Genomic DNA, 15,597 nt, shown 5'->3' with positions numbered 1-15,597 from the left:
TCATATGCATTTTATTTGTTGTATAGTGCTACTCATATCAGTGTAGTGTGTGTCAGTACTTTACACCACACACACATTATACAGAGACAATGAATCATACAAGTATGTAAATCAGTCTATAGGGAATGTCACATAAACCAATGAGGATTACAAGGTGTATGAATCACATGTCATCCAATACTGGTGGGTGGGTTATTTTAAGAGGGTTTGGTCTGGGGAAACAAAACCTTAGGATTTAAAGAGTATTCCATGGGGGTCAGCTTTACTGATAATAATGTATATCTGTCCAAACATACTCATTTTAGCAACATTAGAATAAAGAAAGACTGGGGAAGTTCTAACTATATCACAAAACAAAAAATGCGAAGTACTAACTATACCATTCATATTTGTAGGCAGCTCTTAGATGACAGTTCATGGGTCACTGTCCTATGATAGGATTGTAACTTCTGAACTGCAAGTAACACATGGGTCTCTGTGACAAACGCAGTAACCCACTGAGATAATATCCAGATACAATACAGTTCATCTGCATTTAAAACTACTAACTACTAACAAACAATTGATTGCTCTCCAGAATGTTCATTAATCACTAGCGTTATCTGGGCATTTTGTAATGTCTTATTGTTGTCCTGCACCGGCCATGATCAAGATAAAATGAAGCACACACGAAGTATGTGTCCTGCTGGGCCTGTGCAGATTTCAAAAAGAAAAAAATGTAGCAACACATTCTCTTACCTACTCCATTAGTAGAAAAAGAACGCAGCAGGACAGAAGGCAAAGGTTACCAAAGGTTACCAGTGTCAAAGAAAGGATTCGTCACCTTTCCCCATGCCGAGATGAAGGGGTGAAAAAAGTAAACAAAGCCTCGTTAACATGTTAATTGTCTTCAAAGACCTGTGAAGTACTCGGGTGCAGGGCTGCGATAACCTCTAAAACTGTCTGTGTGTGCGCGCCCGGGAAAGCTGTCTCGGCCCAGGGCTGACACACACGACTTGCGTGTTGCGCGCCTGCCTTCAGCCCTCACTACTGAGGGCCAAGGCTACTGTTTGGGTGGGCCAGGCTTATATTTGGGTGGGCCTGGCCCACCCGACCCACCCGCTAGAACCGGGCCTGCTACTGGGTCTAGTGTTTTGCATGGGAGAGATCCACAAGCTTTTCCGGAGACATGCTTTGACAGGTTACTGCTTGTTTGGCGAAAAGACAAGACTCTGCCCTGGAGCTTTTAAGCCTTTTGGCGCCAGTCCAGCTATCTCCAAAACGATATCGCCCTTTTCGGCAATCATGCCATGGGCTTGATATAACAGCATCAGACCCCCACACCCCCTGCTCAATAGACCTCTGTGGTATTTACTACATCCTGCTTCTTGTGCTGTGGCAAGTTGCTTTGTCATAAGACCTGTCATAAGGTTGCATAACCTAGGTGCAGTACGAAAAGTTAGATTTGAAGAGAGGCTGAGCTGGAACCAAAAGCTTTTAGTGTTGGCCGAGATGATTTCCTTGTACTTAAATAAAGAACTACATCTACCATTGAGGCTTTTACCTCTTTATATTTGCAACAAGCTGGAAAAGGACCCCCTTAGCACCACAACTTCATTCGAATTTATAGGAAGATTGAGGTTTATGAGCGCCTCAGACAACGGGCCGGTGTGTTCATCCTTCAGAGTTCAGACTGTTCTATTTGTTCTATATGTGGCCAGCAGCGTCAGCCTTGTGGTGTTTTTTTTTTTTTTGCTTCATACCTCATGAATTAATATATGCCGTGCAGAAAACATGTAGGCAGGAGTCCTGACTACATGTTTCTAGGCGGTGTTTCCTCATCTGAGCAGCACAGGCGACTTCCCACCGTGTCTCTACTCCCTAGCAGCGCAGCAATCGCTTGGACTCTTGGGAAAGTTTTGGTTCCACGACAGGCCTCTCGAGAACTTTATGCACTATCTGCTATACTACAGCGCCATCTAGTGTTGGTATGAAGCCAAGACTAGAATGTAGAGTGTTTTGAATGGGAATACAGTGGAACTACAAAATTACTGCTGTCTCTGAAAACAACCTTCACATTCTGAATACCGAGTGCAGCATCATCTGGTGTGGATACGTCCTGCGTAGAACAGTAAAGAAAAGCGAAGATCAAAAGCCATTTGACCTTTAGTATCACATTGATATTGCTTTAGGTGAGGGTTTTCGGGTATCTTATCGAGTGGGATATCTGGTATCAGATCGGATATCGGAGTCAAGTTTTTTTGTATTTTTAACATTTATTATTGTACTCGTGATAAGGTGGTGCAACGACGCAGAATGTGCTTCCACCTCAATTTGTTCTAATGAATCCAGGAGCACCTCATTTGAAATGGGAAAAGTGGAAAAATGTATATAGTTAGTCATTCACGTGTTTGTGGACATCTTTAAGCGTGCAGTGTAAGATGTTTTTACTATTGCATTACCTTGGACCAGAGTGTCAAGAAGTATTTCAACATCTACCCAGTTTATCTAGTGATGATGCGTGCGATTTAAATGAATTTAAGATATGTTTGAAAACATTTGATTTACATTTTCTTCCTAAAGTCTCTACTAAGCTTAAAAGATACTACTCTGGGGAAAGAATGCAAAGATCTGAGAAAACGTAGAAGAATATATATATATCGATACTCCGCATCAACTTGTAATTTTGGAATGAATAGTGAAGAAAGACTGAGGGATCATTTAATCTTGGGATGTGGTGTGGAAAAAGCCAAGGATATATTTTGACTGAAAGACAACCCCATGTTAACGGAGGTAATAGCTATTGCTAAGGCTTGTGAACATAGTCAAGCTTGTGCAAATATTTTAGTGGTAATCATGGGTTGGGTACTCAAACCACATCTCAACAAATGTAATCTTTTAGACAATCAAGTGGAAAAGAGAAAGATAGTAACAAAATTGCAAGGGGTTTGTTTGCTTTAAATGTGGTGAACATGGTCACTTGACTAATAACAAAGAGTGCCCAAGATGGAAAGCGATCTACCAAACATGTGGGAAGAAGCGTCATGTCACGGAGAGTTGTAAGAGTACTGTTGTAAAAGAAACAAATCTGAGAAGTGAGATGGTAGGAAAATGATGAGCGTGAAGAGATCATTTTACAAGTAAAAGAGGACACCTATGATGTAAATGTAAATGTACATGTATTTATATAGCGCAAATCGCCCACATCGCAGGCATCTATGCGCTTGCTTAGGGAACCCGTCCTGGTATTCCCCTGTGAGATACCCCGGCAGGGTATCCACAAGGTGAAAGCCAGGCATCCCGCCGCGAGGGGCCGTTGTGGAGATTAAGCAAGCTATTGCCCAGAGTCGCAGAGTGTGAACCCGTGAGTCAAGTAGGCACCGGAGGGAGAATTATCGAATCCGTGGAATTGAGCCCAACCCCCGTCGGGGCGGGGAACTGAACCCTGGTCCAGGGCCGATCTCAGCTTCCGGGTCTGCCGCCTCTAACCCCTGAGCCACACTTCTCCACATTATAGTTAATTTGAGGTTGTGCAGATTGAAGAGGTACCTGTACCAATGTTATTTGATTCTGGGGCTAAAATGGTAATCCCCAGAGAGGTTTAGGAGTCTAAATTGAAAGAAACAGTTGTGTTAATGAAACCTAACCTTAGCCCCAAACGTTACGAGGGAGAACCTATTAAATTATTGGATTATTTCCTAGGAGTGATCCGTTTTAAATGAGGATTTACAGCTGGCTAAGTTTGTGACCTTGAAAGGTAATGGTCTGATCACCTGGGGTCATCAGAGGGATTTAGTTATTTTCTTAAATCTCAGTGAGAGCTCATCTGTGTCTGAAGGAGCTAGGTCAGATTAATCAAATTGAAGACAATGCTCCTAACTAATAAAAATAATTTCCAGAGGTATTTAAAAAAGAACTGGGTTGTCTTAAGGGTTATCGGCACAAAATATGAATAAAAATAAACTCTGTGCCTGCAGTGAGTAAGGTTAGAAGTGTTTCATTGGGTTTTAAGGATAAAATAACGATGGAAGTGTAAAGATTCATGGAATGCGGAAATATTGAAAGGGGTGAGTCAACGAAAGGCCTGCTGCGATGATAATAGCACATAAATACAACGAAGATGTGAGATTGAGTGTTGACTTACTGGGACGCAACAAAAATGTGATGTATGCCACAACTCTGCAGACTGCAAAGGCCTTTCACAGTTCTACATTTCCCAGAAACTATGTAGGACAAATTGTGGTCTGTAACTAAGTTGTTGAATATCTGGAGGATGATGTGCCATTAAAGGAGCACAAATGTGAACAGGTAATGTATGGTACGATGGGAAATGGGTATTTAGCAAATATGTTCAATAATATGTTTGGAAAAATATTGTTAGTTGTTGCCTTTACTTTTGTGTGCCAACAATTTAAGAAATTCTCTTACAGATAAGTAATTCTAGGATAACATAATTAAGAGGTTTCTCTATATATTTCAGATGGAAGACTCGGAAGGGACAGTAAGGCAAATTGGAGCGTTTTCTGAAGGCATCAACAATTTAACAGTATGTAATAAGCTCCTAAATTATGTTCAATACCAATAGATATAGACTCTCAACCCATCTCCTCTTCTTTTCACAGCCATGCAAGCTGTTCCACATCCTTACATGACACTCGTTCACATAACCCCACATCCTTACCCAACCCTGTCATGTTTCAGACAGAAGTAATTAAAAATAATTTTTCTACCAGGTATTCTCTAGTGCCATGCCTTTAACCGCTCTTGAAAAACCTTGAATCTTTAGAGCTTCTTTCCAACCTGCTCTGATTAATTGGGCCCAGTCCACTGCTCCACAAACCAGTTATGCACCATGTGGATTAATTTATCATTTTAGATTGAAACATTCTCTCCCCTCTCTCAAATCATCAGTTAACTTTTTCATTCAGCTGCTTCCTGCCTACCCTCAAATTTCTGTGTTGAATCTGCAGTACTTGTGCCCCATTTATTAGGTCGAGCCTGGGCAGCGCATGCGCTGCTCTGCAAGGCATTCTGTATTCAGGTATGGACTTGAAGCCCTGCTCAGTTTCCGGCCATCTTTTTAATTGGCTCCTGTCACTGACATTTGCAAACTGTGGCTTTTCATTGATCAATAGGCTAAGTAGGGCCTCCTTAGTACCGCCTTGTCTCATCTTCTAACCTCCCATAAGGACGGACCCTCTTATGTGCGTTGTTACTCGGTAGGCTTTAAGTACAGCCTTCGAGCACTATTTGGTTAAATGGTTTTCTTCTGGCAGGACACACTCTCTCGCAACACTTTCTTTTTTGTTTTTCATAGCATAGCCTTGCCTTTGGTTTGTTTGTGGTGCAGAGCGCGGCCGAATGGTTTTTTTTTCTTCCTGTTTTTATTAACTTTTTTGTCTTAAAGGGCCCAATTCCGCGCTTTCATTTGAATGGCGACCGCGCCTCTTTCTTTAGACGCTGCTTGTCTAAAGAAAGGCGTGAGACCACTATTAAACTGAAAGCTGGAAACGGGGCGCTTTTACAAACAAAAACATTTTTGTCAACTTGACAAACAAATGCTTTTTTTATTTGTAAAAGCGCCCCATACCGCACTTTCACCTTAAGGGCAGCCGCGCACCTTTGTTTAGACAAGCCGTGTCTAACAAAAGGGGCGTGGCCGCCATTAAAGTGAAAGCTCTGCATGGGGCACATTTACAAACCAGCATTTGCAATGCAATAGGTCTCGTGTTTGCGAGAGTTTAAGCTATTGGCATTGTAACTGACAATGCCTTTTATTTATCTGTTTTAAAAAGCAACCCATAAAGGCATTGTTATTTACAGTGCCAATAGCTCAAACTCTCTCAAATGTGAGACCTATTACATTGCAAATCCTTGTTCTTTAGTATATCATTTAAATATGTAGAAAGAACATGCCTAATCTTTAGAGGTAACAAGAAACCTTACAATAAACAAAGTAATACAATTAAAAAGCACATTTCATCTCATTACATGAAAACAACTTTTCAGATAAAGCATATTCACTTGTTTTCCCAGTTTAAACACCACAGCCTATGAGAAAACCTTTCTTAATATATGCTGAAGCCCATGTCAGCGCTGACCATTATAACTTGCTTTTAACCATGAACAGGCTATACTCAAGGGAACACTGTCCTGGTACAACTCCTTCCTACTACCCTACGCAGTACACTACAACTCTGTCAGTTCTACATCACCAGACATTCTAGTTAACATCACCCCAGGCATTGTTCTTGGTCTTCTCATTTTCCAACTCTGCACCGCTTTTGCAGGCACAATCTATTTTTATAGGTCTAGGTTTTGGCAGCACAGATTTCAAAAATTCCTGTCTATTGCTTGCAATATCTTTTGAGTGGACTTTGGGTTCTCCCCTTTCAACCACTAGCTTTTTTTGTCCAGCTGGAGACTTTGACAATCAGAGCTTGGCTCAGCCCAGAGGAGTATTCCTCTGTCATCTCATGCTATTAGCTGTTGGTGTGTATCTATCTGATAGAGACTTCTCACTGCAGATTCCTTACCTTAGAATATTCCCCACATGTCTGACTGGAGCTGGAAAATCTATGTACGCTGGTATGTGGCACCGATCTGCTTCATGTCGGCACCGTCCATGCCGGATGTGACGTCCGCAATACCTATATAGGTGTCACCCCAGTGTGCTGGCGTACAATTTTTTCATTCAACACATCTGGAAGACCTATCTCAGCTGTTTTGTTTAGATTTTTTTAAATATTATTAGTCATTTATTTTTTGTCAAAGCTTTTTTGATCTTTACCTCCAAGTGTACTTTAGGAATGTCCCTTTAAAAGAAAACAGTGGGTTTGAAACCCTATGGAACCCCCTGTCACAGGCAGGTGTCTGTGACAAACCCCCAACTGGTTTGCTTGTGGTTACTGCAGCCGGGCTACGACTCCAAAGACTGCCTTGCGATGAACCCCAAGGCAGTCTGCGCGCATGCCATGAAGCTCCTGGTCACCCGGCATCAAACAACTCTGCACATCCCCAGATCCTGATCTCACGTGGAAGGTCCCTGGCCCGCTCGAGGAGGCATTTTCATTGGTTGTCGTCAAGGTGTAAATCTTCATTGGGTTAGTCCCACAAAAAGTTGTAACGCTTTTCAACTTCACTGCACTGATCCACTCATTGGTCGAAATGCAGGAAAAAATTCACAAGCCCAGACGTTGTTCCCACGTTTCTCCCATAGTGCCTGAATCTGGGTCCGTTCCATAACTCCCTGAATTTTCCGAGCCAGAGAAATCCTGTCCCACTGAAGGAATTTTATGAGGCTGTGCAACTCATATTTTGGTGAGCTGGTAACTCTGGAGGACCTTTAGGCCTCACAGGTTCACAAGTTGACCCACCTGGATTTCTGCCAGCGGGTTCACCTTTGGTGCCAGTTGGGCCCTTTGGATCTGTTCCTGGATCCATATCGTCTCCAGTCATGAATCAAAGACCTTCACTAGAGCCAATTCCAGTGGCCCCATTCCCCATCATCATCATCATTCCTGACTCTGGTACGGAGCCGGACTGGAGATGTCCGGCATACACTTTGTGCTTACTGGACCAAGAGCCTCCGAGTCAGAGACAGACCTTTTTTGACAGGCCCTTTAAAGAATACACTTCGGGCGGAAGTGAAGTCCCCATGGTTCCCCTGACCCTTCAAACAACCCTCCCCTTTGTGGAGTCCTGGACCAATGGTAACTGGTAGGAGGAACTCATGGTAGGGACTACCTTCTAGGTCCTTTCTACCCAACCACCATGGCCAACAGGCTCTCCAATCTTTTTGTGGTCACAGACACAGCTCCTGCAAGCTTTGTGGGACCGACAGCCAGAGATCTGCCCAATCTGCCAATCCCCCTGTATGTATGCATGTATCCGGTATTTGTAAAGTGCAAACTAATCAACCCTAGGTGTCTCAATACGCCGGGAGCCGTTGGAGATATTAAATGAGCCATTGCCCATAGGCACAGAGTGCTGAGCTAACTTTGGGGATCGAACTGTGAGCCCCTGCTCCAGAGTCAGCCACTCTGGCCGCTGCACCATACCTCTCCTCTTCGCAGCCTCCAAACGCCTTTAAGATGCCCTCCCAACACCACGGCCAACCAGTCAGCAGCAAGATCAAACATCACCTGTTCCGAAGGCAGTCCATCACTTCGGGCAAAAGGGAGCTCCAAATTGTTCAGCGGGGTTATGCCTTTCTATTCACAGAAACCCCACCACCCATTCCAACATCATCAGATAGGCGGACGGTGTATCACCTCTCCTTGCTGCTTCAGGAAATGCATGCTCTTTTGGCCATAGAAATCATCAGAAGTAGGTCAGAGTTGCCATTCCTGCTACTTTCTGGTGCCAAAAATGGATGGAGGCCTCTGCACTATACTAGGCTTGCGCCCTCCTAACTACTTCCTGAAGAAGGAGAAATTCAAAATGCTCAAGGCTCAGTTCTTGTCTGTAAACACAATAAGGAGCACAGAGGGAAAAGCAGGACCCAGGTCGCCCTCTACTCATATAGTCATGCAAACAACAATGACCGGGTCCAATTAGGCAATGTTATATATTTTCTCAACAAGTGTACGTCGTATTGCAATTTGTGCAACTATCTCCCCTTCCTTAAGGACAATTGGGGTAGAGTGTACACCGTTAAAACGCCAATTTTAAAAGGCCTCCATCCCATCTATGACATTCGTGATCAATGGACAACACACAAAGATGTGTAGCTACTGTGAAAAAAAATTGTGAAAAGGCGAGATTACCCCTCACGGGTGAACCACCATTGGGGAACCTGGTCGGTACTCACCAGTGTAGCCCTGTTCTCATCATCGGCGGTCATCAAGCCTTAAATAAATGTGTCCAAATCAAGCAGATGTGTAAGTGCATATAAGTGCAGTGGGGAAAAAGTGCAAAACAAACAAACAAGCAAATGCAAAAATAGGGATGCATGTATTTATAACTTTTATTCTTTTTCTTTGCGCAGCCTATCTGTTTAAAAAGCAGGGTGTAGTTGTTAATTATCCAACCACAAACCACAAGCCAACATGTTTCATTGCCTTATGTATTTTAGGCAATTTCTTCAGGGCAGTAATTTTCTTGCCACTGCAGCAATGCAGGACACACCATTCATCAAGACTGTCAATGAAAAAACAAACATATAAAATCTTTACAAACTGCACATGCAAATGTATTTCATATAGACACACCAACTGCACAGAGAAATGCCCAAGAGTTATCATATTTACCCTTACACGGCCACGGTATCTCCTACCGGCCGTAAGGATTGGATTAAAATGCAGGCAAAACCCCTCCTGTGAGTCACCCCAAATCTCCAGTCGATTCCTGAATCTAAAAACAGGCAAACATTTCTTTTTAAATGGTACATACCTTCCACATGTGAAAGTGTACCAGCACTGGTTCGCGCCGAAATCCAGTAACTAGCTGAAACCCACAGGAATTACTCTACAGGCACCCCTCTCCTTACCGATCTACAGAGAACAACGCGCCTTGTCTCCACCTGTTGCCCAGCGCTATGCTCACAATCGTATTTAACGCTGCCTACGCTCGAAATCCCGTACTGGTTTGCGCTGCTCTCGCGAGAGAACGTGCCCGCCATCTTTATACGGGTTACAAGTTATTGGTGGCGCTTAAAAAGAGTAAATGTGGTCCCCATGGAAAGCTCAAATCTTCAAACCTACATAGTATGATGCTATTTGTTAAATCTGCCAGGGTATAATCTCCAGCCCGGATTATTCTCATATACTCGGCACACCCAAATGTTGTTGTCGAAAAAAACTCGTAGCCCACCTCATCACATGCTAATCAAGAGCCTAAACATCTCATATCTCATGTTGCTGTATGTAATCCGTGAAAAAAATATTTCCTGGTTTCCACACCTCCTAAAGGCAGAAGTATAGGATGGTAGTGTGAAAAAAACGCACGCATGGAACACCATGGCGGCCATCTTTGAATGGGCATACTCACCGTCCACCTCAATACCAACATTCTGATTGCGGGGGAAGACAGGATATCTCCTCATAGTATACTAAAAATATACTGAAAATAGCTCACTAGACACGTTTTATACTGAGTGCACCCTGTCCTAGCAAAAGGTAAAGGGAAGATGTTTAGAAGGCAAACATCAGGCACAGCTGGCGGCCGTTTTTGAAAGGTTAAATCGACTGGAGATTTGTGGCGACTCACAGGAGGGGTTTTGCCTGCATTTTAATCTAATCCTTACGGCCGGTAGGAGACACCTTGGCCGTGTAAGGGTAAATATGATAACTCTTGGGCATTTCTCTGTGCAGTTGGTGTGTCTATATGAAATGCATTTGCATGGGCAGTTTGTAAAGATTTTATATGTTTTATCATTGACCGTCTTGATGAATGTTGTGTCCAGCATTGCTGCAGTGGCAAGAAAATTACTGCCCTGAAGAAATTGCCTAAAATACATAAGGCAATGAAACATGTTGGCTTGTGATTTGTGGTTGGATAATTAACAACCCCACCCTGCTTTTTAAACAGATAGGCTGCACGAAGAAAAAGAATAAAAGTTATAAATACATGCATCCCTATTTTTGCATTACACTCTCTGCTTGTTTGTTTGTTTGTTTGTTTTGCACTTTTTCCCCACTGCACTTATATGCACTTACACATCTGCTTGATTTGGACACATTTATTTAAGGCTTGATGACCGCCGATGATGAGAACAGGGCTACACTGGTGAGTACCGACCAGGTTCCCCGATGGTGGTTCGCCCGTGAGGGGTCATCTCGCCTTTTCACAATTTTTTTCACAGTAGCTACACATCTTTGTGTGATGCGCCGCTGGTGCACCGAAGGCGCGTCATAGGCAAGCACGTCTGCGCCCGTCTGCGACCCGTCTGCAACCAGCACCAGGAACCCTGGACCTCCGCCCCGCCAATGCTACGACCCAGCAGCACTCCACGCACTCAACCCAGGCTGCAACAACAACTGCAAGCTAGCATCACCAGCCGACACCCATGGACCCTTCAGCTGTCACCACTGCCGGCACACCTGCAGCACCGCCAAGAACACGGATCCAGCACAACCCGCCCACAAGAACGCAACCGAACCGAAGACCCTGCAATGCATCCTCTTCAACGTCCGATCCCTCCACAAACACGCAACAGAAATCTGGGACCTCCTCGACAGCACCACCCCAGACGTAGCATTCTTCACCGAAACCTGGACCAACACCACCTCGGGACCGGACATCGCCATCCCCCAAGGATACAAGATCTCCAGGAAGGACCGCCCCATCCACCCCGGAGGAGGAATCGCCATCGTCCACAAAACCAGCCTCCGCCTGAGCACACTCCCTGACGAGTCCACAGAACTGATGGAACACCTTCACTTCAAGATACTGGCCAGCCCCACCGCCGGCCTCCGAGGAACCCTCATCTACCGACCCCCTGGACCCCGCGGACCCTTCGCCAACTCCATCACGGACATTATCTCCCCGCAAGCCATCGCATCCACCAACTACACCCTGCTGGGAGACCTCAACTTCCACCTCGACAATCAACTGGGCCCCAACACCACATCCCTCCTTTACAACCTCCACAACATTGGACTTCGCCAGATCGTGACCGAGCCCACGCACTCAGCAGGACACACCCTCGACCCCCTCTTCACTACAGGAAACTCCATCACCTTCAGCCACACCACCAAACTCCCATGGACCGACCATCGTTGCGTCCACTTCACCTTCAGAACACCCACCATCCACAGACACCAGCACCTGCTTCCACAAAGAAACTGGACCAAAATCACCGATGACCAGCTCACCTCCTCACTCAACAACTCCACCCCAACCATCGCGGAAAACGACGACCCCAACACCGCAGCCCGAACCCTGCATAGATGGATCTCGGACAGCACCAACACCATAGCCCCCCTCAAGAAAAACAATACCCGTGCCAAGAAAGCCAGATGGTTTACCACTGAACTTCGAGAGTCCTGGCGCACATGCCGCCACCTTGAAAAGGCCTGGAGAAACACCAAATCCACAGAAGCCCACAACAACTTCAGAGCCGCCACCAACGCCCACCATCAACTCATCAGAGAAACGAGGAAAAAAGCGATTGAAGACCGAATCTCCACCCACGCACACAACAGCAAGGAACTCTTCAGCATCATCAAGGAGTTCGCCCAACCCACCAGCGAGTCTACCGACATCCCTCCCTCACAAGACCTCTGCGACAAACTCAGCATCTTTTTCCACCACAAAATCAAGAGCATCTACGACAACTTCGACGAAGACAACCAACACACTGAACCCTCACCAACCACCCCGACACCCGGAAACCAGCGATTGATGACTGGACAGCCCTCACCACCGAAGACACACTGAAGACAATGAAGTCAATCCACTCAGGGGCCCCCACGGACCCCTGCCCCCACCACATCTTCAACAGAGCCGCCAACACCATCGCACCCATGCTCCGCCAAACCATCAACCGCTCCCTGGCGACCGCCTCGTTCCCCGACGACTGGAAACACGCCGAGGTCAACCCCCTCCTAAAGAAACCCTCAGCGGACCCCACCGACCTCAAAAACTACAGACCCATCTCCCTGCTCCCGTTCCCAGCGAAAGTCATCGAGAAAGCCATCAACAGCCAACTCGCCACATTCATTGAAGAATACAACATCCTCGACTCCTCCCAATCCGGCTTCAGAAAAAACCACAGTACGGAAACCGCCCTCCTCGCCGCAACAGACTACATCCGCACCTTACTGGATAAAGGAGAAACAGTAGCCCTCATCCTCCTCAACCTATCAGCGGCTTTCAACACAGTCTCCCACCGCACCCTAATATGCAGACTCTACGATGCAGGAATCCAGGACAAGGCCCTCGACTGGATCTGCTCCTTCCTCTCCGGCAGGACGCTGCGGGTCAGACTCCCCCCTTTCCTCTCGGACCCCACACCAATCACCTGCGGAGTCCCCCAGGGCTCTTCCCTCAGCCCGACGCTCTTCAACATCTACATGGCTCCACTTGCCCCCATCGTCAGAACCTACGTACTCAACATCGTGTCATATGCAGACGACACCCAGCTCATCCTCTCCCTATCCAACGAGCCCAACACCGCCAGACGCAACTTTCGAGAAGGCATGGAAGCCGTCGCCAAATGGATGAAAAACAGCTGCCTTCAACTAAACACCAACAAAACAGAAGTACTCATCATGGGCCCAAACCCCGACGCCTGGAGCGACACCTGGTGGCCCACCGCCCTCGGAAACCCGCCAACCCCCACAGACCATGCACGCAACCTGGGAATCATCCTGGACTCCGAGCTCAAAATGGACCGCCAGATCAACTCTGTCTCATCTTCCTGCTTCCACACCCTCCACCTCCTTCGTAAGACCTTCAAATGGATCCCCCTCGAACACCGAAAGACAGTCACTCACGCCCTGGTCACCAGCAGACTCGACTACGGAAACGCACTCTACGCCGGAATAAACAAAAACCTCATCCGCAAGCTACAGAACATCCAGAACGCCGCCGCAAGACTGGTCCTCAACCTGTCAAAACACTACCACATCTCCCAGCACCTGCGCACACTCCACTGGCTCCCTGTCGAGGCGAGAATCACCTTTAAGATGCTCACCCACGCACACAAGGCCCTACACGGCACCGGACCAGCATACCTGAACAGCCGACTCAAATTCCACGCACCCCAAAGGACCCTACGATCAGCCCAGCTTTCCTACGCCGTGGTCCCCCGCACCAGAAAGACCAGATCGGGAGGCCGCTCCTTCTCCTTCCTCGCAGCCAAAGCATGGAACGCCCTTCCGCTCCACCTCAGACAGACAACATCGCTCCCCATCTTCGCAAGAAACCTCAAAACCTGGCTCTTCGACAGACCCCCCTCCTTGATGGAATGAAACCTGCAGCCCCCCCCCCCCACCCCTAGCGCCATGAGACCCTTACGGGTGAGTAGTCGCGATTTAACAAACTCCTGATTGATTGATTGATTGATTGATTGTTGTCCATTGATCACGAATGTCATAGATGGGATGGAGGCCTTTTAAAATTGGCGTGTTAACGGTGTACACTCTACCCCAATTGTCCTTAAGGAAGGGGAGATAGTTGCACAAATTGCAATACGACGTACACTTGTTGAGAAAATATATAACATTGCCTAATTGGACCCGGTCATTGTTGTTTGCATGTCAGTTCTTGTCTGCCCAGGACACTGGACTGTAGCGTTGTACTTGCAGGACACATATGTTCATATACCCTGCCTGCCAGCCCACAGACATTACCTACGGTTAACAGTAGGCAGCAAGCACTTTCAATACGCTGTGCCTCCCCTTTGGCCTCACCAGTGCCCCTCAGGTGCTCACGAAAGTGATGGCTGTGGTTGCAGTTGATCTGCGGAGGTTAAAGGTTCCAGTCTTAGCCTACCTTGACGGTTAGTTGTTGAACGTGAGCTCGGCCTAGGAAGTAATCACCAACCAGCAGATTATGGCGGACCTCCTGCATTTGCTGGGGTTCTCTTTCAACATGCCAAAGTCACACCGACTCCCTCTCAGATGCTCCGTTTCATTAAAGCCATTCTGAACACTGTGAAGTAACGTGCCTATCCTCCACAGAGGCTAGTCAAGAATATTGAGGTTTTGATTCCGATGTTTCAGTCTCTATCCTGGATTTCAGTGAGACTGACTCTGAGGCTGCTGGATCTTCAGGTCTCCTGCATCATACTGGTACAACATGTCCTTTGGCATGTGCAGGCTCTGCAGTGAGACCTAAAGTCCCAGTGGGCAAGAACAAATTAAGTGGTTCAGTGGGACTCTTTTGTCATAAAGTCAATATAAAACTCTCTATCAACATTATAACCAATTTACTCTATTTATTCTTCTAATAGGTATAATGTATCATATACAATTAAAATTGGTGCAGATGGCGCAGTGCTCATACGTGTAGTGGTGTGCAACATTAACGATGTGTATATATTATCTATCTCCAAGTTTCATGTAAATAAGCAGTTCGATATAGATTATGATTACTATCGCCAAATAGTTAAATATAAGACAATCCCTATAACGATGTCGATGTTTAGACCCTAGACACAATTTACACAGGTCTCTTCAGAATATAAGAGTGCTGCCTAGCACAACACCTCCAAGCAGTGTACATCATTCATATGCTGGGGAGGCCTCTGTTAGTTGGCCTCTGAACCCCGGCATGTCTATGGAACAAAGGTATTATTGGATCTCAATCCCATGTAGGAGTCTTTCTCCAGCACTGCACACTATCTCCATCCAAGACAAAGACGTCGGGAGCACAACAGCAGGAGAATCTCTTTGACCTTGTCCAGATATCGGAGGGAACTTCGAATGATCTGCAGTGGTGCATCACAAACCGAGATTGGGTTAGCGGCAGACCCCTCCCTCCCCTTTCCCTCCTCAAATGTCACAGTGGTGACCAATGCATCACTCATGGGTTGGTGGGCCATTTGGGAGAGGTAGAGATCAGGGACTCTGGTCTCCAGCGGAGTCTCAGCTCCACATCAACCTGTTGGAGTTGAGAACAGTTCATTTGGCATTAAAGGCCTTCCTCCCTTCCATCCAGGAACGGCTAGTT

General features: G+C 46.2%; 1 protein-coding gene across 30 annotated transcripts in view; it reads left to right on the top strand.

Moving 5' to 3' along the window:
- The window catches only part of PPFIBP1 (PPFIB scaffold protein 1), a 1,004,279-nt gene that overhangs the window by 976,109 nt on the left and 12,573 nt on the right, over positions 1 to 15,597 (top strand). For all 30 annotated transcript variants that reach the window (XM_086920149.1, XM_086920163.1, XM_086920158.1 and 27 more), the window contains one exon: positions 4,460 to 4,525. In XM_086920149.1, the coding sequence (XP_086776275.1) occupies positions 4,460 to 4,525 (66 nt within the window). The remainder of the gene's footprint in view (positions 1 to 4,459; positions 4,526 to 15,597) is intronic.

The sequence above is a fragment of the Lissotriton vulgaris genome, chromosome 1_1 (assembly GCF_964263255.1).
Source record: "Lissotriton vulgaris chromosome 1_1, aLisVul1.2, whole genome shotgun sequence".
Taxonomy (NCBI): domain Eukaryota; kingdom Metazoa; phylum Chordata; class Amphibia; order Caudata; family Salamandridae; genus Lissotriton; species Lissotriton vulgaris.
Note: the sequence above shows the minus strand (reverse complement) of the source record. Positions and strands in the feature narration are given on the sequence as shown.